General features: G+C 38.2%; 1 protein-coding gene across 1 annotated transcript; it reads left to right on the forward strand.

Moving 5' to 3' along the window:
• The first annotated feature begins 16,166 nt into the window (after nucleotides 1-16,166).
• On the forward strand, nucleotides 16,167-23,790 carry SPAM1 (sperm adhesion molecule 1). Its single transcript, XM_006060583.4, has 3 exons — nucleotides 16,167-17,222; nucleotides 17,694-17,783; nucleotides 23,176-23,790. The coding sequence occupies exons 1-3, from the start codon at nucleotides 16,269-16,271 to the stop codon at nucleotides 23,788-23,790; spliced, it is 1,659 nt and encodes a 552-aa protein (XP_006060645.3). The 5' UTR covers nucleotides 16,167-16,268.
• The last annotated feature ends 4,023 nt before the right edge of the window (nucleotides 23,791-27,813 follow it).

Consider the following 27,813-nt stretch of genomic DNA (forward strand, 5'->3'; position numbering starts at 1 on the left):
TTTTTTCCCTGAAAAACCTTCCCTCACAAATCACTTGCACGTGAAACCTCATCCTTGGGTCTGCTACGGGGAATACCAGCTGAATCTCATTTACTCTCCAAGTATTTAGGAAAACAAACAAACATGAAAAAAGAAGCTAGCCTTTTGCATGGAAACAATACCATAGACAAGTCAAAACAAATTGGAAAAACACATTCAGGACATGTGACAAAACATTCATTTCCCTGATATATAAGAGCTCTTGAAAGTGAAAGTTGCTCAGTCCTGTATGACTCTTTGTGATCCCATGGACTGTGTAGTCCATGGAATTCTCCAGACCAAAATACTGCAGTGAGTGAGTAGCCTTTCCCTTCTCCAGGGGATCTTCCCAACCCACAGATTGAACCCAGGTTTCCCACATTGCAGGCAGATTCTTTACCAGCTGAGCCACAAGGGAAGCCCAGGAATACTGGCGTGGGTAGCCTATTCCTTCTCCAGGGAATCTTCCTGACCCAGGAATCAAACCTGAATTGCAGGTGATAAGAACTCAAGCAAATCAATTCAAAACATCTCAAACCTAACATGGGAAAAGGAGATGGACCAGAAATTAAAACAAAGAAAGATTCATAGCCCAATTTCTCAAAATAAAATAAATTATTATTAAATGAGATACCATTTTTACATTACTCAGATTTGCAGAGGCTCTGCAAAGCATCATAATACAGTGCAGTTTGGGTATGGGAAATAAGCACTAATTTTTGGAGGAACTGTTAACTTGTACAATCTCTTTAGGAGTCAGCTTTATATAGATAAGAATTGTCTTTTCAACTCTGACTGCCCTTTCTCATTTTTCTCTTTGAATTCTGTAACAGCATTTGCTGCATTCTGAATGTTTGTGGCCATCAGTCTTCATATGCTGACCTCCTAATGCCTTTTGTGATGATATTAGGATGTGGGCCTTTTGGAGGTGTTTAGATCATGAAGGATGGGTGCCTTTATAAAGAAGAGTTTGCAAGACTCCTTCCTCCAAGTGAGGACTGCAACCCATAAGAGGGCCCTCATCTGATCATGCTGGAACCTTGATCTGGGGCCTCCCAACCTGCAGAACTGTGAGAAATAAACTTGTGTTGTTCATGAGCTACCCAGTCTGTGGTATTTTGTTACAGCAGATCAAAAGGATTAAGTCAGCATTTATCAGTCTGAAAATACTTGTTTACTGTTTTTCTTATTGTTTATTTCTTCCTATTAGAATGCAAACTCCAGAAAAATAGATCCTGGTCTATGTGGTATCCTCCATGTCTGTGCTTGGATGTGATAAATGCCCCACTTTAAATAGTTGAATCGTTAAGTAGTTGGCACTTGTAGTGTGGTTTGAAATGCCCCAGTGATTCTAGAACACTTCCTCTATAGCCCCCTGCAGTGTCTGAAATTCTCATTTAGGCAGTCAATGAACACACAGAGAGAGCCTATTAAACTATTCCTTCACGAAAATATAAACAGAAGTAAATTAGCTAAGGAACTGGAGCAAGAAAAGAGTAAACTTTAACTGAGGCTGTGGACAAGTTGAGATTAGAATCATGCAGTAGATTTTAATTGATTGCAAACAAGTAGATGACAGATCTTGGAGGGAGGGTGGGGAGCCTCACTTGGGTTGTGGAGATTATCCAACCCAAGTAGGACAAAAGATGTCTTAAGATAGTACAGAAGAGAAACCAGCTTCCAAACCAAAGCAGATGGAAGACTACAGTGTCCATCAGGATGCTCTGAACAGGGAAGCGAAGGCGAGGGCACAGAGGAAAACTGAACGCATCGGGACAGTTCAAGCAGAGAAGCAGCAGATTAGAGCAAGAGCCTAGAGAGAACAGCAAGGCTGAGAGTAGAATCCATTTTCTGGGTGAAGGGGAAGCATTTGAAGTGCCAGTGATTTTAGACTGAAATAAAGGAGACTCCCCACCTTTACCACTAGTAGGAATATGGAAGGGGCAGGGTTGAGGTGTGGAGCAGTCTCTGTCCTTCCTTGTAGGACCCTCTGTCATGGTCCAGATGCTGCCAGGGCTACACTTGACTGCAGACCAATGCTACAGGAGACAGAGGACTCCGGACACAGCCTAGGTTTGGCCAAACCACTGGTTTGGCATTTTGGTTCCAGTCACAGCTCTTCAGGCACTTTCTGAGTTGTCTTCCTCAGATTAAAAAAAATTTATTCTAAGGGAGAGTTCCTTGGTGGTCCAGTGATTGGGATTTGGTGCTTTCACTGACATGGCCCCAGGTTCAATTCCTGGTCAGGGAACTGAGATCCCACAAGCTTAGTGGTGTGACCAACATTTTAAAAATGATAAAAATTTTATTCTATGTCTTTGAAGATAGCCAGAAATGTCTCAGACATCACTCCAACCAGTCTTTTGATGAAATGAATCTCTTGAGTTGAAGAACCCACAGGGCCTCATGCAACTGGTTTCTTTTCTTCACCTGACCTTCTGTACTACGGCTCTCCAGGACTTTCCCAATGGACTAAGAATGGTTCTGAAATCTGAATCCAAGGGATTCAACTGAAATTTGCTCAGCCTGAGGTAAAAAGAAGTCAAGTGACATCTGTTGAGTGACAACCAACTTCATAAGGTTGTTATTAGTATTAAAGGTATTAATATGTGTAGAGTGTCTGAAAGAGAAGGAAGGAAGAAAGAGGGAGGGAATAGAAAAGAAGAAAAGTTAAAATATTAATGACACTTCAACTCCTCTCAGGTTTGGGGCTAAGACCAGACTTGAGCTAGTATACTTTTCCCTTTCCCTTGTGGTGCTTTATACCCCAAAGGTATGTAGGCTCGGTAGTGACGACCCAAACTTGCCCATTCTCCATGGCATTTTTTTCTGAGAAAGTTATAGAACAAGGCTTCTGGGATTTGGTGCTTTCACTGCCATGGTCCCAGGTTCAATCCCTGGTCAGGGAACTGAGATCCCACAAAGTGAGTGGTGTGGCCAAAATTTTTAAAATGATAAAAATTTTATTCTGTGTCTTTGAAGATAGAACAAGGCTCCAATATATAACTTTAATTAGTCACTATTGGCAGAGTTAGAAGGTTACAACATTAACCAGAAGATGAAAGACCTCCACAAAGATTAATAATTCAACTCACTTCTACTTTAGGTAAAGCTTTGGTCTCTTAGTTTAAAGGACTTCACGTTCTAACTTCCTGGGTCCCAGGATGTGGAAAGTTAGTAAATATGAATATAGCATTTCCAATTTCTGAATCAAGACTGAGTAAACTAACTTAAAACATAAGACATAATTGCCACACTAACACTCCTGATCATTTGGAGTAAATGCATACATACACACACACACACACACACACACACAAATAGCTGAGTGAAAAAAATTAATAAAAGGACTAACAATTCTGTCAAAGTTATCTAAACCAAAAACAGGCAGATAATAGTTTAGGGGCAAGAGAACTGCACTAGGGTCTAACTAAATGCATACCTTTGAAGATATTTAGACAGTTTTAATTCCTTTTTCAAGTGAGGTTAATTCTAATAGCCATATGATGGCTAAATATACAAACAGAAAGATGTCCATCATCTATATACTTAGATAATTAAAGTATTCAAGCACCCATTCAGGAAAATGTCCTGTGTTTGTCTCATATTTTCATCTCTATAGTAGTAGCTCATATAATAGAGAGCATTGGGCAGAGCTTGAACATTAGAATTAGCTAAAACTGGGTTTTCTAGTTTTAGGATGGGTGGGCCAGTTATTTAATCTTTTTCTAATGTTTATTTCTTCATTTGGGAAATGAGGATAATTCCTATACCAGGGCATTACTAAAATATTTAAATACCATAATTAACTGTTTACTGGGAGTCCTTAGATAATTTCATGACTGATTATTGATCGTCTGAGTTTTAGAGATTTGGTTGAAATCACTTCCCTGTGAAAACACTCTCTTTAATTTTGATGAAACTCTTGCTATTCTCATGTTAACACTTAAAATTTAATATTTCACACTTGATTGATGGCAGTTTAGGCCATCAATAAAAACTACTTATATCTTGGGATTTTTTAAACTATTATAAGTTAAGCATTAAAATCAAGTAAGCCATAAAAATGAATAGAAACAATTTTGTCCAAACTATAAACATTCATTAAGGAGCTAAAGTATTAAATAGATGCAACCTTAGGAGACCTACTGCCTTATGATTAAGTTGACAAGTGAGCACATGCCTTTGAAATTTTTTTAAGTCTTTGAAGTTATCTTATTATCCATCTATTCTGGCTTTTTGTTGTTGTTGCAAGAACCATAGGTCTTATGAAGCTCTTATCCCCAACCCTCAAACTCAGTTGATCCATCCCCCAATCTCAAACTAGGTTCAAACTCTTCAAAAATTCTAATCCTGCTTTAGAATGGTAGGCGGAACAGCCTACCATCCTAATGAATACTTCTGGATATGTCTATGGCTGATTTCCCCATCTTCTCAGAGTTCTGTCTTCCCTGTGCCTTTTCCCAGTTGGTGAACCTCAAGGACACTCCTATCCTGTCATAAACTGGCCAGATTCTTAGTCGCCTGTCACAATAGCTCTGTGTTCCTAATTCTCTGGTCTCAGGTGGGAATCATAGGGGGCTCCCGTTTATCTCTGTTCTTGGTGAGGAGACAGACAGAATTGACTGCTGTGCTCATCCGCAAGGGTAAATGTGCTCAGCTCTTTATGGAGTAGTAGAGAGGGGCAGAGATGACAAGGCCTATTCACGCACCTTTGTAATGCCACTAGAAGGCTGACATCGTAGTTGGTTTTTCAATAGCACCTGTTACATGTTTTGATATATATGTGATGTGCTAAGTGTACTATTTATTTTTATAACAGCAATAATAATGGTTATTAATGATGACTCTTATTGTGTAGATGTAATAAACCTGCTAACAGCCAAAGTAGGTTTGATGTTGAGAAATACTCCTGTTAATTATTGCTGCTTTGGTTTTTGGTAACTACTTCCTTCTTTTCTGTGAAATAGAAGACTGTTTGGCCATACTAATATTTAAAAACCTAACATTGTAAAAAGATCTGGAATCTATACTAAGTTTGTTCTGCTACTGTTTGTTTTAAAAGTTACTTACTTATATGCCACTTACTTGTTCCATAATCCAATTTAAAAGACTGAAGTCATATTTGACAGGTCAGAAAAACATTCCAGTCAGACATAGTAGGCATTTCCACCAGTTGCAAACAAATGAAAAAGAGAGGAAGACATATTAATGCCACATACAGCACACACTAAGGCTTGAGTTAGTCTGATGTGCTGATAAAGCACATGGAGACATCAGAATCCACGGAGACCTCATGTAGGCTCCCTCTCAGGGCACAGAGCACAGTGATAAACTGAGGCACAGTGCCACCATTAGATCTGGCTTCTCTGTACTATGACTGTGCTTAGTATTTCATTTCCACCAGGACAACTGCCTGTGGGTCATGCATTTACATTAAAAACTTAGGGGGAGGGGGCAGTGGTTTCCTAGGGAAGTTTTAATGTCAGCAGGTCTGAGAATCAGTAAATGGTCTTTGGGCTTCCATTTCTTTCATGTTCTTCTTTCCTTTCATATACAAGACGGTGTAGACAAGAGATGATTTCATTAATAATGACAACAGGAACAGCTTCCATTTATTTGGTATGTACTATGTGTCTGGTGAATAGTGGAAAAGGAACTTTATCCTCTTAGGTTCTGTAACTGGGGCCTGAAAATTCAACTGGTAAAAAAACCAGATGAACAGGAGAAAAGCATATAAACTTTATTGAATATTTTTACATGCACATGGAAGCTTCCATAGCAAAAAGGGAGACCCAAAGGAGAAGTTACGATCAAGAGTTTACAGATCTTTTCAATAGAGAATGATAAATTATGAAGGAGTGACAAGACAAAGAGAAAGAGCTTTGATGAGCAGTAACTGTGACTAGGAAATATCTGAGGGAAACTACTGGAAGATAAGGGTCATTTTCATAGGTTTGTGCAGATCCATTTTGGCATCAACTACCTTCCTCTGGTGGTAAGATGTTCCTCACATCCTGGTACAGAGTACATATTTTACACGGGAAATCTTCAGGAAGAAAGGGGGAAGTTAGACAGACTGTCTGTATTTGCTGTTGCTGCATCACCTTCAGCTCAAAATAATCACAATAATATGGGAAAGTGGCACATTTAGGGGTAGCATGCTCTGAACCCTTCCTGGGCTTTGTGTTAAGTGGTCAGTGCACTTTACCTAATGAAAATTTCCCAACAGACCCAGGAAAGTGCTGCTATCAATACCCACATTTTTGTAGTTGGAAAAAAACTTAAAGACAAGAAAAACTAAAGTGTAGTGAAGTTAAATAGTTTGGGCAAAGTCACATTGCTCCCAAGTTGAGAAGCCAGATTCCAGGCCTGCTGGTCCTCACATAGAAAACTAAGTTGCTTAGTCCAGTAGTTTAGTCATTTACAGACATGAAGGAGCCCTGAGACAGCTCAGAAGTTTGTTGTGGTTGCTGAAGAGGTTAAAGAGAATTAATAACTTACCCAAGACCACATAATTAGAAAACAGCTGACTGAGGATGCAGTATCCAGGTGTGTCAGACTGAAAGCTTTCGAGTATCAAAGTGGTTTGATCCATTCCACAGTAAAAAATACAGCTTACACTGTGACCCAGTGCACACATGTATAATATATATAGAAAAGGCTTGTAAATTCATACTCATGCTTACTGTGTGGGGGTGTAGTACTTTCTGAGTTTCCTATTCTGTCCCATTGTATTCTATCTTATTGTATTCCACTCTATTATTGTCTATTTCACTTATTTTCTTTAAATGCTCATTCCAACCAATTAAATCAATTCCGAGGTCCACTGTTAGTTTGCGACCTACAATTTGGAAGGGAAATTTTAGGGATAAGCCTACTCAACATCACTTTCTTAGATAATCATGTTCACAGTTACCCTGCATTTGTGCCTAAAATGCACAGACTACTTAGGTGATTTAGTTTCTGCTCTGAAATGCTCTCTATGAGTAGATTTTGACCAGTGATGATCTCAGTGCAGAGATTAGCTGTGCTCTTATGCAAGCACCGAGTGAGCTCTCCTATTTCCTTACTTCACCTGGAATACGCTCTAGGTTCATTCACCTTATTAGAATTGACTCAATTTCATTCTTTGTAAGGCTGAGTAATATTTCACTGTATATACATATCTTCTTTATCCATTCATCTGTCGACAGACACCTAGAGTGCTTCCATGCCCTAGCTATTGTAAACAGTACTGCTGTGAACACTGGGATACACGTGTCTTTTTCAATTATGGTTTTCTCAGGCTTATATGCCAAGTAGCGGGATTTCTGTGTCATCAGTTCAGTTCAGTCATGTCCGACTCTTTGCGACCCCATGAACTGCAGCACACCAGGCTTCCCTGTCCATCACCAACTCCTGGAGCTTGCTTAACTCATGTCCATCTGTCAGTGATGCCATCCAACCATCTCATCCACTGCCTTCCCCTTCTCCTCCTGCCTTCAATCTTTCCCAGCATCAGGGTCTTTTCCAATGAGTCAGTTCTTCACATCAGGTGGCCAAAGTACTGGAGCTTCAGCTTTAACATCAGTCCTTCCAGTGAACACCCAGGACTGATTTCCTTTAGGACTGACTGGTTTGATCTCCTTGCAGTCCAAGAGACTCTCAAGAGTCTTTTCCAACACCACAATTCAAAAGTATCAATTCTTTAGCACTCAACTTTCTTATGGCCCAACTCTCACATCCATACATGACTACTGGAAAAAGCATAGGTTTGACTAGACAGACTTTTGTTTGCAAAATAATATCTTTGCTTTTTAATATGCTGTCTAGGTTTCTCATAGTTTTTTTCCCAAGGGGCAAGTGTCTTTTAATTTCATGGCTGCAATCACCATCTGCAGTGATTTTGGAGCCAAGAAAATAAAGTCTGTCACTATTTCCATTGTTTCCCCATCGATTTGCCATGAAGTGATAGTACTGGATGCCATGATCTTAGTTTTCTGAAAGTTGAGTTTTAAGCCAGCTTTTTCACTCTCCTCTTTCACTTTCATCAAGTTAGTTCCTCTCTGCTTTCTGCCATAAGGGTGGTGTCATCTGCATATCTGAAGTTATTGATATTTCTCCCAGCAATCTTGATTCCAGCTTGTGCTTCATCCAGCCTGGAATTTTGCATGATGTACTCTGCATAAAATTTAAATAAGCAAGATGACAATATATACAGTCTTGACCTACTCCTTTCCCAAGTAGTTTTTTAAGGAATCTCCATACTGTTTTCCATAGTGGCTATAGATAAACTGAATATTATCCAATAGATAACTTGCCTTTGGGAGAATGTGCTGTGTTGTGCTTGGTTGCTCAGTCGTATCTGACTCTAGGTGACTCCCCTGGCCTATAGCCCACCAGGCTCCTCTGTCCACAGGGATTCTCCAGGTTTGGAGATTACTGGAGTGGATTGCCATGCCTTCCTCCAGGGGATCTTCCCAACCCAAGGATCGAACCCAGGTCTCCTGCATTGCAGGCTAATTCTTTACTGACTGAGCCACCGGGGAAGCCAGGGAGAATGGTAGGACAATAAAACTGATGTGGTGAAACTTAGGCAAAGGAAAAAAATAATTTGATAAAATGATTAACAGATAGATTCATTTTTTCACCCACTCAATTAAGTACTTAGGGACCTCCTACTACATGACAGGCACACTACTGGAAACTGGAACATAATAGTGAATTTACAGTCTGTCAGGGAGGGAGATATTTCAAATTTGAACAGAAATTGTGGCTGGTGTACTAAGAAATAAGTACATTTTTTCTGACCACTTTGGTACACTTAAAATAGCCTTGGTGACAATCAGAGATTAACACTTCCATAGTCAGATCTGTTGATATTTGGAAAGGCTGCACAGTGGGAACAGTCTTATAGAGTTATATCCCTAGGCTTGTAATAGAGATTTTCAAAATCTAAGAAAGATTAACATGAGAGGTACATAGCAGGAATAAGACATATAGAATTTCCATATAGAATTAATTCTGTCTGTGAGAACCTGTAACTCCCCAAACTTCTTCAAAGGAACAGGAACTTTCAGGTACACTGAAAAATTTGAGTTTTATTTTTGTTTGCATCTTGGCTGAAAAGCTGGCCTAGACTGGATGGTCACACGTGCCTGCTGAGAAATCATCTAGTTGCTTGAGACTTCAGCCATGGTTTTGCTTTCACAAAAGCACAGCATGGTTATGCATTCTTATGGCAGACTGAAGAGCGTGGCTTTTTAGGGTGATAATGTTAAATCACTTAAAATTCTGACATTTTTGAACCAGTCCTCTATTCTAAGAAAAAAATTCAGTCTGTATCCTGGGTCTTCCATGTAGAAGGCTGATATCTCTGTAGGCTTCAGATATCTTAAACAGATATGATGAAAACATCTGTTTGTTGTATTGTCTTCTGAAGCTGAGCTCATCTTTAACAGTATTTATCTTCATCCTGAGTAAATGTGCTCACATACATTTAATGCCATTGGGTCCCTCTTGTCTCTAGAGAAAGGAAATTTATGAATAGACAGATGTTTTCTGTTTATGTTAGACTATAGTGACCATTTGGGCCTCTGCTATAATCCCATATGTAGAAGATTTAGTAACTGGGACTTTGATGATTCAGAGAAATAAAACCCAAAAGTCATCTGACTCATCAAGGGAGGAGAAACAATGCTTATGGCTAATAGGAGGCCAAGTGCAAACTCATGGCCCATGTTATATCTATTTTACTGTTGTGAATTTCATTGTGCAAAGCACTGGTAAAATTGGAGGTGTTCATTATTCTTCCTGAATTTGAACTTGACTGGTATTGTCCAGAAGGGGAAACTATTCCTTGCTACCCTTCTTGACTTTTTGTGCATGGACAGGTAATAAAATTGACACAAGATAGATTAACAGGAGAAAAATTAATTTCATGTACACCAGAGATCATAAAATGATGCTTAGTGATCAAAAGTGGGCAGCTTTTATATCTTTTATGTAAAGAATAAATTTGTGAGCATTGGATAGGACAAAGAAGTTTAGGTTTGGAGCCATAATTAATAAGAAAATTAAGGAAAGTTTAGACGTGAGTAATAAATTATTAGAGAAGGAACAGGGTTTGTGTATATGGGCTTCTCAACCCTGAAATGAATTATCTCTGGTGATAAAGATGTCTCTACTAGCAGCCTTCAGAGGGGAGATTTATCTCCTGTATTCAGGGAGACATAGAAGGATCAAAGGGTTCATATATGTGCTGCTTTTCAAGTAACTTTAATTAGAAATAATCAATATGTAGCTTTGGCATCTTTGGGGGCAGGCTGTGTGCCCTGAACTCCAACCTGCTAAGTGCCCTTTGTCCATCAGTACCAGGCAGCTGAGGCACTGGAACCACAGAAGAACCAGCCCTGGTCTCAGATTTACATGATGGAATGTTGGTGGGATGACTGCAAGTCAGGTGTCATGGCGCTCAGCCTGGGGTCTGACAGGAGCACCCCTGGGGAAGCTACTGTATTTCTAATTAGCCTCTAGGATTTAGAGACTCTTCATAGCTTTATTCCACTGTTCGATTACTTCATTTCAGTCATATCTGGGTGTGTCAGGAAGTCATGCTTGGCTATAGAAGACATACTTGTTTTCTGAGTAATGTTTGAATTCTGGCTATGGATGCTACAGTTCTTTTTTACTCTATTTGAACATCTTCATTTTAAAGTGTCACCACAAGCCATGATTTTGAGTTTACTGGAATTTCAGATACATTAAAGTCATTTATTTCATTAACTGGTTAACTCACTCTGCATCTACAAACAGGGGGCTGACAAAGGTTCTCCACTGGACCCTATGTGTCAGGCTCGCTGAGGTCTCTTTTCGTCATTGCCTCAAACGCTGAGCTTCCTCTGTAGCCTTCCTTGTAGAGTCCAATTCTAGCAGGAACCTTCTGAAGGCAGTTTACCACGAATGCCCCATCCTCCTTCTCTGTCCCCTGGACCTGTAGCAGCTTCCTCATCTGCCACCGTCCCCCATATGACCTCTGACCACCTGGCTTGCATTCAGCAAGAATCCTCTCAGGTGTCTTTAGCCAGACTTTCCCCTCACCCCTGATGTTTCCTTTAGTAATTTTGTACCCACCGACCACCCTCAGCCCTCTGTTCCTCGGTTATAAATTCTCAGAGTCCTTGCTGTATTCAAAAATGGAGCCCAGTTGTATGCTGAGGTCTCTTTTCCCCTATTGCAGTAGTTTGTCTTCCCAAAATTTGTTTTTACTGCTTCAATTGCTGTCTCGTTCTGGTTTTTATTTAATAGTTCTGTGGCTTCTGGATGATACATTTTGGTTCTTGTTTAAACATCTTCACTTTAAAGTGTCACCATAAGCCATGATTTTGAGCTTATTGAAATTCAAAGTATGTCATTCATTCCTTTAATAACTAATTCCTGTGTGTATCTATTGTGTATCAACTAGTGGCTTAGAAAGTTGACAATAACCTAATCCTACAGTTAAAGGTATATTATGTACTTCTTTTACAAGGCCTCTGGATTTTGCAAAGGTATTCTGGACACAGAAAGTCCTTATAAGCACATTCATATTCTTTCCAAAGGGATTTTTGTCTAAGAATAAGATGAAATTGCTTTCTTATTTTCAATTAAACATTGTCCTAGGTATTGACCTGCCAAGCATTTTCCAAAGCTGAAATATTTCTATCTTTTACAAAGTAACAATATAACTTTGCTTACAGTTTTAATATTTAGAATTTTCATGTTTAACGATACTGTGGTTTTCTAGCTTTGTAGCTATATTACTCCCTGATTTTATCATGGCACAATAGGACAAACTTTTACTGCATAAAGTGAGCATGTATAGATTACATCTCTGTGTTCCACTACAGCCATTAAATAGTTTCAGAACTCCTCTTGAGGAACTTTGTTATTTACTTGGCTCTTCTTTTTCTCCTCTCCCTTCCCATTTTAAGGAGCAGAATTCAGAAAATTAATATTTTCCTTTAGCTAACAGATATCAAGTATATCTTTACATTTTGAAAATGTGAAATCTAATTATTTTTACCAATTTTGTAAGGAGAGATTACTTTTGCAGTGAACGCTGTACTTCCTTGAAATGGGTGCCTTGAGTCCATTCTTCATCTATATTACACTACAGAAATTTGTCACTATTTAACAAAACACCTCAAAATTACTGCAAATGAGAATTTGTTCTATCATTGCATTCTTAAACTCATTTCAAGTGCTAATAGAAAAATTCATAGCATTCTTATGTTAATTTACCATCTTCGCTAACCCTCTTGGTTAGGAGGCACTTGAGTTTCCAGGATTCAAACACACATATTCAAACATACACACACATGTACAGGCACACACAAAAAAGCCCCTTTCCCCCCATCATACAATAACATCTCAAAAGATTTAAGTCTTTAACTGACTGGGCAAAGATCTGCCTTTTCTCACTCAGTAGGTTAAACACTGCAGAGCTAATAGATTGAAACAGTTTCTAACCTACTGACTTCTTAAGAGGAAAACTTTTAAAGGTGCTTCAAAAATAAGTTGTCTTTTAAAATTGTATTGTATAAGTTTATAGGGAAAATGAGGTATGACTTTTGGTGAAAAAAATTAGAAGTTCCGTAATGTGCTGTTTTTAAGACCAACACTCTGGGTTTGGAGGGTGTTTGGCACTTAATTGTGCTTGCTAGGGGCTTCCCAGGTGGCGCTAGAGGTGAAGAACCTGCCTGCCAACGCAGGAGACATGAGATGTTTGATCCCTGGGTTGGGAAGATCCCCTGGAGAACAAAATGGTAACCCACTCCAGTATTCTTGTCTGGAGAATTCCATGGACAGAGGAGCCTGGTGGACTACAGTCTATAGCATTACAAAGAGTTGGACATGACTGAAGCAACTTATCTTACAGCGGATACACAGATTAAAAATTAGCAATTTCTTTAGCCTTGAGGGTCTCCAGTCTGTGTAAATTTAATCTGTGGGAGATACTGACAAACCTGAGACAAAGTAGGAGAAGGAATGAATAATAAAGAATACTGGTGATGATAATGATAAAGGGAAAAGGGAAAGGAGTCGATGGAATGCAGCCACAAATGTCATTAACTTCTCTTATTGAATCAAGTTTATTATCTATTTCCAGCCACATTACTTATAAAACATCATGACTTATTCTTATTAACAAGAATTGCTTATGACAATGAAGATCCCAGCCAGTCCAAATATGCTCTTTGCTACTCATAAAGCTCTGGACTTAGGCTAGTTCCTTTAACTGGGTCTCAGAAGTGAATGTTGAGAACCTCGAAGTTTCTGCTGTAAATGTAATCCATTTAATTTTCTGACTATAGTTAGAAACCTCTGATCTGTGATTTCTCAATCTTGCCTTTGTATTTTAGACCTAAAAATGTTCCTGTTTATTTTCTCTCACCTATGGATTAACACAGCAGTCTCCCAACTATCTGTCTATTTGCTTGGAAAATTAAATTCCTGTAGATCTCTTCCTAGGGCTTCCCTGGTGGGTCAACAGTAAAGAATCTACCTGCAATTCAGGAGATGTGCGTTCGATCCCTGGGTCGGGAAGATTGCCTGGAGAAGGGAATGGCTACCCACTCCAGTATTCTTGCCTGGAGAATTCCATGGATGGAGGAGTCTAGCGGGCTACAGTCTGAGGGGTAGCAAAGAGTCTGATGCAACTGAGCACACACACACAGAGCGATTCCCACTGAAACTCAAACCCGTAATCAGTTTCAAGCTCAAGTGAATCTTACTGGCCTCATGGGCTTTTGCCTCTGGTCATTGCCTTGGCTCACACAGACACCAAACATCTTGCTATGTATGAAACAGTGACATTTGAGGTTAGGTTGATGATCATCAGGTGGGCCAAAGGATGGAGTTTTACTTAAACTCTGAAGACTTCAAGAAGGTTTTATTCCACAGAAATGCAGTTTCTGGTTCTGGCTCTGTCACTGGTTTGTTATAATTAGGTCAGTTTGAGTAAAAGAGTTACATTATGATGCATATAAACATGCTAATTTTTAATCTTGAAGATGAAACTGGCTTGAGAAAAGAAACTTGTAGAAACTACAATCCTTTTTACCTTTGGTGATTAGAACGAGTTTTCTAGGGTTGCTGAAACAAACTGCAATTAACTTAGTGGCTTAAAACTACAGACATTTATGATTTAGTTCTGAAGGCCAGAAGTTCTAAATCAGGGTGTCAGCAGGGTTGTGTTCCCTTTCAAGACACCAGAAAAGAGTCTTTCCTTGTCTTTACCTAGCTCCTGTTGGCTCAGGGCATCCTTGGCATGCCTTGGTTTGTAGCTGTGTTACTTCAGTCTCCGTCTTCATAGTCACATGGCCTTCTTCCCTACATCTTTGTGTCCTTTACTCTTCTTATATGGGTACCAGTCACTGAATTTAGGGTCTCCCCTAATCCAAGATGATATCATCTTTTATCTTTAACTATTTATATTTGCAAAGACTCTATTTCCAAATAAGGTCATATTCTTATGAGGTTTGAGGTAGAATTGCATTTGCAGGGGGCACACTGTTCAACCCGTTAGAGCAACTATCCTCCTTTAAATGTCACAGCTTTGTTACTTTTTAAAATTTAAATTCACAATTAAGGATGGAAGTGTCCATTCTTTTTTTGACAATTTCTGTAAGTAGAGATCTTCCCATTAGGCTCATTCTTCCCCAAGCTTTTTTTATATAAAATGATCATGTGGAAATTAGGTATGAACATTATTTCAACAAGTTTAACCTAATCCTTTCTTTATTCCACGTAGTTGTCTCACTAGCTGCCATTCAGGCGTTTGTATTGGTAGTTTAGAGGAGTGTTTCCTCCAATGCTACTTTAGGTGAAGATTTTCTAACTCCTAAGTAAGAAAGTTTATAAGGGCTTAAACTATGAAAATTTTTAGTTCTTTTACATGTTTTAAACATTAGCAGGGGAAATCCATTTTCTTCAAAGCATGAGACTGTAATGGTTCTTAAGATTTTATTTTATTCTGTCAGTGGTGGTCTCTTTAGAGTAACTGCTTTTCAGCAATGGGAATAAATGGATATTTATGGTAAGACCACATGTTTATGGGAAAAATGTTAAATTCTCTTTTTACAGTTACATAGCAGTATGCTAATAATCCAATTCAACATTCTAGTTTCCTCCTAGAATCACAGAACATTTAAATATGTCTTCTTGCAGGTAATTTTTACAAATACCAAATGTTAAATAATACATAGTTTAATTTCTTATCCTTGACTCAGAATGTTTTATTGTACCACAAAATGTGCCCTAACACTTCACATTGTGACAATCAAAATGATATAATACAATGTCAACTATAGAAGACCATAAAAGGCCAAAGTTCATATATTCCTTTTCATGAGGTAGGCCAGAACCAATCTTTATACTGGAAGATATAAAGTCATAAAATATTTTATTAACTTTAAACACAAATGTACATTACTTTGATATAGTATGGAGCACAAAAAATAGCACTTCAACGTACCCCTCAAAAGGCGATTTTATTTGATTCAATAGTTTCGAGCAAACTTTTGACTTATTTCCTCTGGCAGAAGTGACTTTTACCTCTTCTACCTGCCTTCCTTAAGAAAGGGGAAAAAAAATAATGGTGAAATCTCACCATTCCATGAGAGGTTTTTTCCCACTTTTTGGCAGAACACTGAAAAATGTTCTTTCAAGAAATAACAAACTGAGAGGTTCAACTTGGACTTTATTTTTACTTAACAGTTTGTTGCTAAGGCATTGTTTGGTACAGCATTCTGCACAGCTAGGAAGGCACAAGGTAAAAGAGCAACCTTCATTTCTCTGTAGGTTCAACAGTGATTTGGAAACATGAGACAAGCATTAGTCACTATACAATCTGTATCACACATAAGAGAAAATAATTTCATTAATTCAAACACAGGAGTCCTTCATCTTCAAACATTGAATTAAACTCCCTGCACTTAAAGTCAAGAACTTGACTGTGAAGCTTATAATCTCTGACATGGAAATGTAGTGTAATGACACATTCTACATTTACTATTATTATTTTTTTTTTCAGTTACAGATGAAGCAACTTGCAAAACATTCCTAAATACGAAGGAAGAAGAATATTGAAATGTAAATCATCATTATTTATTTTTATCCATCAAAGTAGCTTCATTCTGTGTTCATATCTTGCATCAAATATTAGGTAAACCAACGCGCGTAGGAGAAAAAAGTGCTTTTCATAGTCGTCGCTCTTTGTGACGAGAATGCTGAGGCGCCACCATATCTCCTTTAGGAGCTCTGTTGGGTCTAGCGGAACACCCCAGGCAGTGTTCACCTTCCTTCTGCTTCCATGTTGTTTGGCTCTGGACTTCAGAGCACCCCCTCTTATTTCAAACACTTCTTTCCTCTGGGCCTGGAATGCCCCAGTTGAACGCTGTGTTAACAGAAGATTTCAACTACCTCCAGATCTGAGACTCTTCTCTGTAAAAGGAAGCCCCCAAAAAAGTGCTACAGGACAATTTATTACATTATTTTATGCTGATAGACTTGGCTACTATCCTCATATAGATGAAAAAACAGGCAACACCGTATTCGGAGGAATTCCCCAGTTGGGAAACTTAAAAAATCATTTGGAGAAAGCAAAAAATGACATTGCCTATTACATACCAAATGACAGCGTGGGCTTGGCGGTCATTGACTGGGAAAACTGGAGGCCTACCTGGGCAAGAAACTGGAAACCTAAAGATGTTTACAGGGATGAGTCAGTTGAGTTGGTTCTGCAAAAAAATCTGCAACTCAGTTTCCCAGAGGCTTCCAAGATTGCAAAAGTGGATTTTGAGACGGCAGGAAAGAGTTTCATGCAAGAGACTTTAAAACTGGGAAAATTACTTCGGCCAAATCACTTATGGGGTTATTATCTTTTTCCTGATTGTTACAATCATAATTATAACCATCCTACTTACAATGGAAATTGCCCTGATGTAGAAAAAAGGAGAAATGATGATCTCGACTGGTTGTGGAAGGAAAGCACTGCCCTTTTCCCTTCTGTTTATTTGAATATCAAGTTAAAATCTACTCCAAATGCTGCCTTGTATGTTCGTAATCGTGTCCAGGAAGCCATTCGGTTGTCTAAAATAGCGAGTGTTGAAAGTCCACTTCCGGTTTTTGTATATGCCCGTCCAGTTTTTACTGATGGGTCTTCAACATATCTTTCTCAGGTAAGTAAATAAAGCAAGGTAAGAAAGCTATGGAATATTGTCCACAAATGGTATTTAGTGGAATGGAACATCATTTTTGAAGGGAGTAAAACTTAGCTTTAAATAATCTTTAGGAATATGCACTCAGGTAGTTCTGCATCCTTATATGAATGTAAAATAAGAATATATTTCATTTTTAATGTAATCATACAATATTTTAGCAACCATAGACAATTGGGTAGTATAGACAATGTATTAATTCAGCTCCTTTTATGGGCCTACTCTCTTGTCAATAAAAGTAATTAAAATAGTAGCAGAAAATTCATGTTTTTGTTATAGTAGGACAGTGGTGGCATAAAAGATAGAAATGAATAGTGGAGAAATACTTACATAATTATTGTTGGGTCAGCATTCTTGGCTTTGGCGTTACTGTCCTGTGTATAACACTTCATTGTATTCCTCCCTGTTAACTCTCCCTATCACCTTTGCCAGGGTGACCTTGTGAATTCGGTTGGTGAGATCGTTTCTCTAGGTGCCTCTGGGATTATAATGTGGGGCAGTCTCAATCTAAGTCTATCTATGGTAAGTTGAAATGATGAAAATAGATGTGGAAACAGATGAAAACATTTCTGCTTTGAATGTTTATGAGAATTGTTGTGGGATTGAGTAATAAACATCATCTTTGGCACAAAGTAGTTGGTGCTCAATTAATAGTGGTTAAATCAAACTATCAATTGTATGGTTGTGTTATAAGGCAGTTTTCCAGTGAGGAAACAGAAATTTGTTGAGATTAATTGAAATTCTCTATGCTACCTGGCTAAGAAGTAGCAAAAACAGGACTATATTCTTGGTGTTTTTTTTTTTTTTTTTAACTCTATTGTGCCGTGTTGCTTCTCAAAAGAAGAGCTCAACTAGTCAATATTCATTCACTCATTCTTTCATTCACCCAATTACTGTTTTATTAAGCACTTACTTATTTACTAAGTTAATGACAGTTTACTGTGGGGGGTCAGCAACTGGGATGGTGTGGGCAGTTGGCAGTTAGTCTTTGAAAATGTATTCGATTGTTCAAAGCTTCCCTAAGGGAGAAGAAAAGGAACACTTTATTTTCCACAGGTTGTATTTAATAGTGTCTATTTTAAGCAAAACTTGTTTTATCAGGAAGGAAGGTTTATTTAGCTCTACATAGTATGAACTGTATTCATTTTTTCCTAATGCATTTTCTTTACTTCAAAAAGCCTTAAACCATTCTATCATGACCTGCTCCTTTTCTCTTTCTCTTTTCTCTCTTTCCTTCTCCATATCAGGTCTTTATCCTTCACCTCTTCAGTATTCTTGACTCAAAACAAGAATAGAGCTGTCACATGGACACTGCTGAGTTGGAGCTGAACTTTCCTTCTCTGATCGATGTGGAAATACTAGTAACCTCGGTGCCATGGAGTGTGCCTAATGAAGCTCTTGGTCCAGAGGTTTCATCCTAGGACTTAGAAAGAACAGAATTTACACTCTAAGACCAAAAGAGATCTTTTGTATCTTGTCCTTCAGATACATTAGCTGTATTTCTCCTTCATTTATAAATGTATTTAGCTTTTTGAAATTCTTTTCAAGATTATCTGAGCCCTCCTACCTATTTGGTAGATTCTATTATCTCTGGTTTGATCACCAGTAAAGGGAAATAATATAGACTATAAGTTCAGAGAATGGGATATGTCCCTTTTGTAATATCTTTTATATGTCAGAAAATTATTTAAGAATTATAATTCTCGTAGGAATATTCCTGATTTTTATCAGTTGTTTTCTCAAATGTATCAACTCTCTTCTCAAGGATCCCATTAGTTTTTTGATGGAACCATTTATAAATTCCCCATTTATAATTTTTTTTTTAATTGAGAACTTCACACTTACTCTGATAAGGAATGAATCATGCCTTCTCCAATTAGTAGGGTGACATTAGCAATATGACATGGCATAGAATTCAACTGCCACACTTTTTTTTTAATTGCACTTCAATCTTAGATTCACATTCTTCTACCATGACTCTCAAATCACCTTCAGTATTCACATAGAGACAGTCCTTCAACTTTAATATGAAGACTTCCTAGTTAATGACACTGATTTGAACTTGTTTCCTGTAGACCTTTCCCAATTTACAATCATTTTGAATGTTAATTCTATCATTACTTTGCCTTTTTCCTATGTCATCAATACTGTCATGGATTGCTTGTGTTTTCTCTGATCCACTGACAACTTAAAAAACTGGTAATTCCAAGTTTACTTGCAATGATTGGAATTGACTTAAAACAATGGTTATCAAATGTAGGCAAACCATTCCTTCCATTTCATCTTACTAGACCCAACTGTGAGACAGAGTCAGCTTCTACTGGCTTTAGTTCATGAGACCTCATTGTTAAATATTCAGAAATTTTGTGAACTATTTGTTAAAAATTAAATTACAAAAACTTAGAATAAGTATGCAAAAACAAAAGTATGCTAAGTATGCTAAAAACAAAAGTAATAAATACTGAAAATGTATCAATTATTTACTTCATTGTCCTATTATCCATACTTTTGATTTATTTATATCAATCATATATGTGTAAGTGGAAATGGTATTATGCAATGGTGTGTTTCTTCTCACCATAATCCTGTCCTATGTAATGGTGATGTCATGTTGGTAGCTTAAAATTGGCCATGGTAGGAGTATTTACAGCATGGATTTTGATGAATGCTATAAACTAGACTTTGTGTCTTAGAGAAAGACTTTAAGCCTACAAAGACTGCATCTTGTGTAGGCTACTGACTCTCAAACACTCTTATCCTTTCACTCCTCTTCCTGCCTAGTTCTTGTCTCTGTAGACAACTCTAATGTCATCTGTGCTAAGTCACTTCAGTGGTGTTCAGCTCTTTGTGACCCTATGGACTGTAGTCCATCAGGCTCCACTGTCCATGGGATTTTCTAGGCAAGAATACTGGAGTGGGTTGCCATCTCCTTCTCCAGGGGAGCTTCCTGATCCAGGGATTGAACCCTTGTCTCTTATGTCTCTTGCATTTGCACATAGGTTCTTTACCACTAGTGCCACCTAGGCAGCCCAGATCAATGTCTTTTGATCTTGGTATAAATTCTCATATACCCTTGGCACTGGTGATACTGTGTTAAGGAATACTGACAAAGTCCCTGCCTTCATGAAGCTCATACAGTTGGAGGGATAAAAACAATTGTTCTTGTTGTTTAGTCACTAAGTTGTGTCTGACTCTTTTGAAACCCCATGGACTGTAGGCCACAGGATCCTCTGTCCATGGGATTTCCCAGGCAAGAATACTGGAGTGGGCTGCCATATTCTACTCCAGGGGATCTTCTCTATCCAGGGATTGAACCCACGTCTCCTGCATTGGCAGGCAGATTCTTTACCACTGTGCTACCAGGTAAGCCCAATGGAGGCAACACAAAACAATAAAAATATTTTATGTGGTAAGTTCTACGCAGAAAATTTAAATAGAGAGATGTAAGAAAGTGAACAGGAAAGGTGTCTAAGAAGGGTCTGGTCTAATGAAAACTTCAATCTGAATGACAAGATGGAGTTAGTAATGTTTAAAATGAGATGAAAGAGCATTCTGGGCAGAGGAAACAGTAAGTGCAGCTTGAAATGAACCTGCCATGCTTGTGAAACAACTAGTGTGTCTAAGGCCAAGTGGGTGAGGGTACAAGAGATGGGAGAGGTTACACCTCAGCAGGCTGTATACAAGTTGAATTATATTCTAAACACTATGTAAAGCTATTAGAGGATTAAGAAGAGGTTTTCTATTGCTGCCATAAAAACTACAACAAACAGTGGTTTAAACAGCAGAAAATTATTATCTTACAGTTCAGTAGTTCAGAAGTCCAACATGGACCTTAATGCACTAAAATCAAGATGTCAGCAGGACTGCGTTCCTTTCTATGGAAAGACCCTCATTTGCTCATTTGGGTTGTTGGCAGAATTCAATTTCTTGTGTTTGTAGCATAAAGATCTCTATTTCCTGTCTGGCTATGGTTAAAGTGATTTCGTTTCTCATGAGGTCACCATATTCGTTAGCTTTTGGCCTTTTCCTCTGCATTCAAAGCCAGCAATGCTGGGTTGAGTCTCCCTTACCTTTGTGTTTGTCCTCGTTCTCCCAGCTCATTTTTAAAATCCAAATAGAAAACGTTTCTACATTTTTATGGACTCGTGGTTAGATTGAGTCCATCAGATGGTTCAGGATATTCTCCCCATCTCCTCCCATCCAAGTACTAACCAGGCCCGACCCTGCTTAGCTTCCGAGATCGGGTACATTCAGGGTGGTTTGGCCTTAGACTTTCCCAGTCTCAAGATCCACAGCCTTAATCAAATCTAGAGGGTCCCTTTTGCCATGTAAAGTAACACAGTCACAGGTTCCAAGGGACTGGAGTATGAACATCCTTGGAAGGATCTTATTCTGCCTACCATTGATGGCATCATTTCAAGAAGGTAAAAAGAAATAGATTCAAACCTTGGAAGCTGCCAAGGTTCCTCAACTTGCCTGCCAACCTAACACAAACAAACACTTCCTTTGATCTTAATGAAGGATGAGCACAGCTAACTCACTCAATGGAATTGTTGATCATGAAAGAAAGCAACTACCTTCTATATTTTGAAAAGGATGGATTCCTACTTTTAAGAAGTATCTATTTCAAGATGAATCATTTTAGTGACTCATCACTCATACTCTGCCAAATAAGTATATCTGCAAAACAGCTGTCATAGTTCAACCATACTTGAATTATATATAACATTTAATATATAGTCGGTTGAACCTGTTTAGGTGTTTTGAGCTAGTGATTTTTTTCTTTTTTTTTTAATATTTAATTTTTTTTTACAAGGTTGTGTTCGTTTCTGTCATATGACAATGCAAATCAGCCATAATTATATATAGATCCCTTCCCTCAGCCTTCCTCCCCTCCCCACATCCCATCCCTCCAGGTATCACAGAGTGTCAGATCGGGCTCCTTGACCTACATAGCAACTTCTCACCCCTTCTAGTGAGGTGGATGAATGTAGAGCCTGTTATACAGACTGAAGAAAGTAAAAAAGAAAAAAACAAATATAATATATTAACACATATGTATGGAATCTAAAATGGTATTGATGAACCTCTTTGCAGGGAAGGAATGGAAATGCAGATGTGGAGAATGGACTTGTGCACGCAGTGGGGGAGGGAGAGAGTGGGATGAAGGGAGAAGGCAGCACCAACATACACACACTCTCAGGTGTTAAGATGGGATAGCTGGTGAGCTAGCAATTCAGAAACCACTCTTTCCAGTGCTTAAAAGTGTCTAAGAAATGTGATACTTCTTATCTTTATTTGTACTTCATATTATCTACACATTGAGGTAAAAAATGATATGCTGGACCCTGTGCTTAGCCCTTTTATATACACTGTATCTTTTCATCTTCACAACAACCCTATGAGGTAGGTTCTATAATTATCTTTAGATGATGAAGCTGAAGCATAGTCAGGTTAATTAATTTTCCCAAGGTCACCCAGAAAGGAAACCAAGACTTAGAAAGCTTAAGGGATTCCCAAGCTCACATAGCTAGCCATTGATAGAACTGTGACTCCAGTCTGGGCAGATGGACTCCAGACTCCATGCTCTAAGCCCTCCACCCCCACTCCACTCCACTGTACCATTCCACCCCTTCCATCCCTGTTAGTATAGGAATTATTGAGGAGACTGTGGCTAGGGTGTATTAAACCTCAATTGGTTAATGATTTAGTGACATTAAATGGCATGTGAAACTAACAAATGTCACACACAAAAAAATAGCTGGAATGGTCTTGATAAAGCAAAACAGATGAAATATTTCCTACCTCTTACTGGTTTTTTGGTGCTTCCTTTAAAATTGCTTTATGTGGTGAATTAATTCATATATGAACTAATTTACTTAGATCTTAATAATCTGATCTTATAATTTTACAGCAATCTTGCATGAACCTAGGCACTTACTTGAACACTACACTGAATCCTTACATAATCAACGTCACCCTAGCCGCCAAAATGTGCAGCCAAGTGCTTTGCCACGATGAAGGAGTATGTACAAGGAAACACTGGAATTCAAGCGACTATCTTCACCTAAACCCAATGAATTTTGCTATTCAAACTGGGAAGGGTGGAAAATACACAGTACCTGGGACAGTCACACTTGAAGACCTGCAAAAGTTTTCTGATACATTTTATTGCAGTTGTTATGCCAACATCCACTGTAAGAAGAGAGTTGATGTAAAAAATGTTCATAGTGTTAATGTATGTATGGCAGAAGACATTTGTATAGATAGCCCTGTGAAGTTACAACCCAGTGATCATTCCTCCAGCCAGAATGAGGCATCTACTACCACTTTCAGCAGTATCTCACCCTCCACTACAACTGCCACAGTATCTCCATGTACTCCTGAGAAACAGTACCCTGAGTGCCTCAAAGTCAGGTGTTCGGAAGTCATCCCCAATGTCACCCAAAAGGCGTGTCAAAGTGTTAAATTGAAGAACATTTCCCATCAGTCACTTATTCAAAATATTAAAAATCAAACAACCTATTAAAATACAAATTCAGTACTTAAGTTTCCTGTCTACATGCTTTGTGCTTTTATATTTTGTACATTTTTATATTTAATATTTAGCCAGATGATTTTTTTTTTTAGGCAAGTAATGATACCTATATAAACTTTTACATTTGAAATGTGAATCAAAACTCATGGCCAAGAGAGTATTTTAAATTTTTGAGCAAAGATTGTTTTTCATGATTAAATTGAACTTGAAGTTATTATTAATTGATAAAGAATTGTGACCAGTGCCTTCAATTTTCAAACTCATAGTTGGGGCAGTGTTAATAAATCCACTCATACCACATTTTGCTTTCGAAACTCATAGTAGACACTTGATAAAGTAGATAGATAGAATTTGCTATGTAAGATATCCAATTTTGTATTTTCTAATTGTCATGTGAAAGTTGCTCAGTTGTGTCTGACTCTGCGACCCTTCATAACTATACAGTCCCTGGAATTCTGCAGGCTAGAATACTGGAGTGGGTAGCCCTTCCCTTCTCCAGGGGATCTTCCCAATCCAGGGATTGAACCCAGGTCTCCCACTTTGCAGGTGGATTCTTTACCAGCTGAGCCACCAGAGAAGCCCAATTGCCATGAGTGTATTGCAAATATTTTACATACTGTGAATGTATATATACTAAGAGGTACCTGCTATATTCTTGATTCTACCAAAGACTGATTATAAGGCCTAGAATACTTAGAGGCCTAATTTTCTTCTGAGAAGAGTAAAGATGTGAATAATACCAATTTACTGCGAATAAAATATCTTTACAAGTAGTTTGTAGTTTGTAATAAAAGTGTCAAGAAAATATTAATTCCAATATCTTATCTTTTAAAATGTAATATCCTAAGTGTACTAGTCTGTCTGAAACATGGAATCATGTTTTTTATTTTACCTTGATAATGTGTTCAAGTTGTTTTATAAAAAGATAATCTTTAAAAAGTGATTACCCTGTCGACTTCTGTACATGGTTTAATATGTTTTTAGAATTCTTATATAAATTAATCTAATTTTCTTTTCATCCTTGATTGTCAAATTTGACAATCTTGTATATCTTATTAAAATGTCTTATATCATTTAAGCATCTGCATCTTTCATAGAGCATTTATTGAGTATTTATTCTCTGCTAGGCATAAAATTAAGAGTCCCAGCTTCAAGGTGAAATAGTATACTTCTTGCCATCAATGAGTTTGCCGTATATTTGAAGATAGACACTGAAAGTGGAAAATTACAACACAAATATAGTTCAGTATGCTCTGGCATACAAACAAGAATCTGAGGGTGTCAGAGAAGAAAGATTTCAGAGACATCACGAGATGATGTGCCCTTTGCGTTGTAGGTTGAACAGCAGTTAGCTCATGTGAAGACATGAGAAAAATGGAATTTCGGTAGAACAGAATACTGAATGTGGTTATTACGATGGTATTCAGTAGATGTAGATGGTAGTCACCTGGTGAGGGCTGCTGTAAACATACTAAGATGTCTGGACTTTACAAGGAAGATGCTCCCAAACTTCTTGACCTACCTCATTTTTTCCCCATGCACATATATCATGCTGCTGCTGCTGCTAAGTTGCTTCAGTCGTGTCCGACTCTGTGCGACCCCACAGACGGCAGCCCGCCAGGCTTCCCTGTCCCTGGGATTCTCCAGGCAAGAACACTGGAGTGGGTTGCCCTTTTCTTCTCCAATGCATGAAAGTGAAAAGTGAAAGTGAAGTCGCTCAGTCGTGTCCGACTCTTAGCGACCCCATGGACTCCAGCCTACCAGGCTCCTCCGTCCATGGGATTTTCCAAGCAAGAGTACTGGAGTGGGGTGCTATTGCCTTCTCTGACATATATCATAGCATGACATATTTCTCCATTTTTACTTCCCATCACCTTCCTATAAGGGAAATATCTTGCTGCTGTAATTCACAGTGTAATGAATAGCATTTGAAACTTAGTCATCATTGTTTCATCGCTAAGTCATGTTAGACTCTTTTGTGACCTCATCGACTGTAGCCCACCAGGCTCCTCTGTCTGTGGGATTTCCCAGGCAAGAATATTGGAGTGGGTTGCCATTTCCTTCTCCAGGACTAAGTAGATCCCATGAAATATTTGTTGAACAAATCAAAGCCAATGGGGAGCCACTAAAGAATTTTAAGTGTGGGAGTTGTCATAGTAACTTGAATCGTCTTGAACTGATGCTGCCCTTTTCCTTAGTTCTGTCCTTCAGTTTTTTCTCCAATTACGATTCTACTGTTAAAGTCATGTTTTCACAAGTAAGCCACAAAAAGAGACAATTTGATAATGCTCTGGAAAAGACGCTATATATGGACTACGTTCCTTAGAATACATAAATGATTGTCAGGTGATAGAATGGAGACAGCAAGATGAATTGAAAAAGGTATGAATTTTGGAGATGGACAGTTACAAGGGCAAATACCAACTTTCAACACTGACTAGCCATATGAACCTGATGTTAACTTGGATCAGTTCCTATTATATTTTGTTGTTGTTCAGTTGCTCAGTCATGTCCAGCTCTGAGACCCCATGGACTGCAGCATGTCAGGCTTCTCTGTCATTCACTCTCTCCTGAGTTTGCTCAAACTCATGTTCATTGAGTCAGTGATGCCATCCAACCATCTCATCCTTTGTTGTCCCCTTCTCCTCCTGCCTTTAATCTTTCCAAGCATCAGGGTCTTTTCCAATGATTTGGTCCTTTGCATCAAGTGGCTGAAATACTGAAGCTTCAGCTTCATCATCAGTCCTTCCAATGAATATTCAGGATTGATTTCCTTTAGGATTGACTGTTTTGATCTCCTTGCTGTCCTAAAGATTCTAAAGAGTCTTCTCCAATAACACAGTTCGAAAGCATCAGTTCTTCGGTGCTTAGCCTTCTTTATGGTCCCAACTCTCACATCTTTACATGACTACTGGAAAAACCATAGTTTTAACCATACAGACCTTTGTTGGCAAAGTGATGTCTCTGCTTTTTAATATGCTCTCTAGGTTTTAGTGGCAATAATTATACCTTTTAGGGGTTCTTAAGATTATTGAATAGCACATGAAAAGCATTTGGCCTTAGAAATAACATCTGTGGGAGGGGTGGATATGTTTTCAATGAGTATGGAAGATGCTTATATTACTATTGTTGGGGGAAGGTCAAAACAGTAAACTTCCATCATGGCAGACTTAGCCATGAAGCCCATGAGAAAAGAGACCATTAAACAGAGAAAGAGACTTGGCAGGAATATTCTATATAATATATAACTTTGTATATGGTTAGGTTCATAGAGGCAAAGTTGTATTTCCATTTAGATACAGGATTTTTGCAGGAATCATCCTTGTATCTGAGATACAAAGAGAATAGTAGAACAGTACCCCTGCTCTTCATGAACTTGCACAATGATAGAGATGCTAGGTGTGTAAACAGAACTTGTTCACAGAATGTGGCATAATTCTGAAGTATAAAAAAAGTGCTACGAGAACACAGATTCATCTAATTAACAGAGTACAAAGGAATTGTGTAATTTCATTTCAAAAGAAAAGGAATTAATTTGTTAGATGTAGATGGCATCTCTGAACTTTCAACTAACATACAAAACCTGTCTCCTTTCCAGCAGAGGGCTTGGTCCCAAAGTTATACAGAGAATATATGCTTTTATTTCTGCAAGTGAATTTGAAAGGAGAATAATATATAGTAGACCTCTGGATTTACTGCATAGATATAATTCAATATTGTGGGAAGTAAACAGACATTCACTAACGCAATGAATTAAGGGTATTAAGTAGTAATGAGATGTAGTGTTAAAAACCTCTAAGAGTGAACTTTGGATAAATATACTCATTTAGGAAAATTAGTTGTTGGATTATGCTAACACAAAAATGACTAACAGGAAAATGATAGCCCATAGGAGTAGATATAATAAAAGGGAGAGTAGAAGGCCATGGAACAAGAAGTATTTTCAAAATTCTGAGCTTTATTTGGTAACGTAGAGGCAATAAAAGAAATTTCTCAATTTTTAAAAATAAATTT

The sequence above is a fragment of the Bubalus bubalis genome, chromosome 8 (assembly GCF_019923935.1).
Source record: "Bubalus bubalis isolate 160015118507 breed Murrah chromosome 8, NDDB_SH_1, whole genome shotgun sequence".
In the NCBI taxonomy this organism is placed as follows: Eukaryota; Metazoa; Chordata; class Mammalia; order Artiodactyla; family Bovidae; genus Bubalus; species Bubalus bubalis.

What these genes read in the sequence shown, in the direction of transcription:
- SPAM1 (XM_006060583.4), top strand. Translation starts at nt 16,269, where the DNA reads ATGCTGAGGCGCCACCATATCTCCTTTAGGAGCTCTGTTGGGTCTAGC. An exon ending in CTTCAACATATCTTTCTCAG is followed by an intron (nt 17,223 to 17,693) that starts GTAAGTAAATAA and finishes CACCTTTGCCAG; the next exon opens with GGTGACCTTGTGAATTCGGT. An exon ending in TCAATCTAAGTCTATCTATG is followed by an intron (nt 17,784 to 23,175) that starts GTAAGTTGAAAT and finishes ATAATTTTACAG; the next exon opens with CAATCTTGCATGAACCTAGG.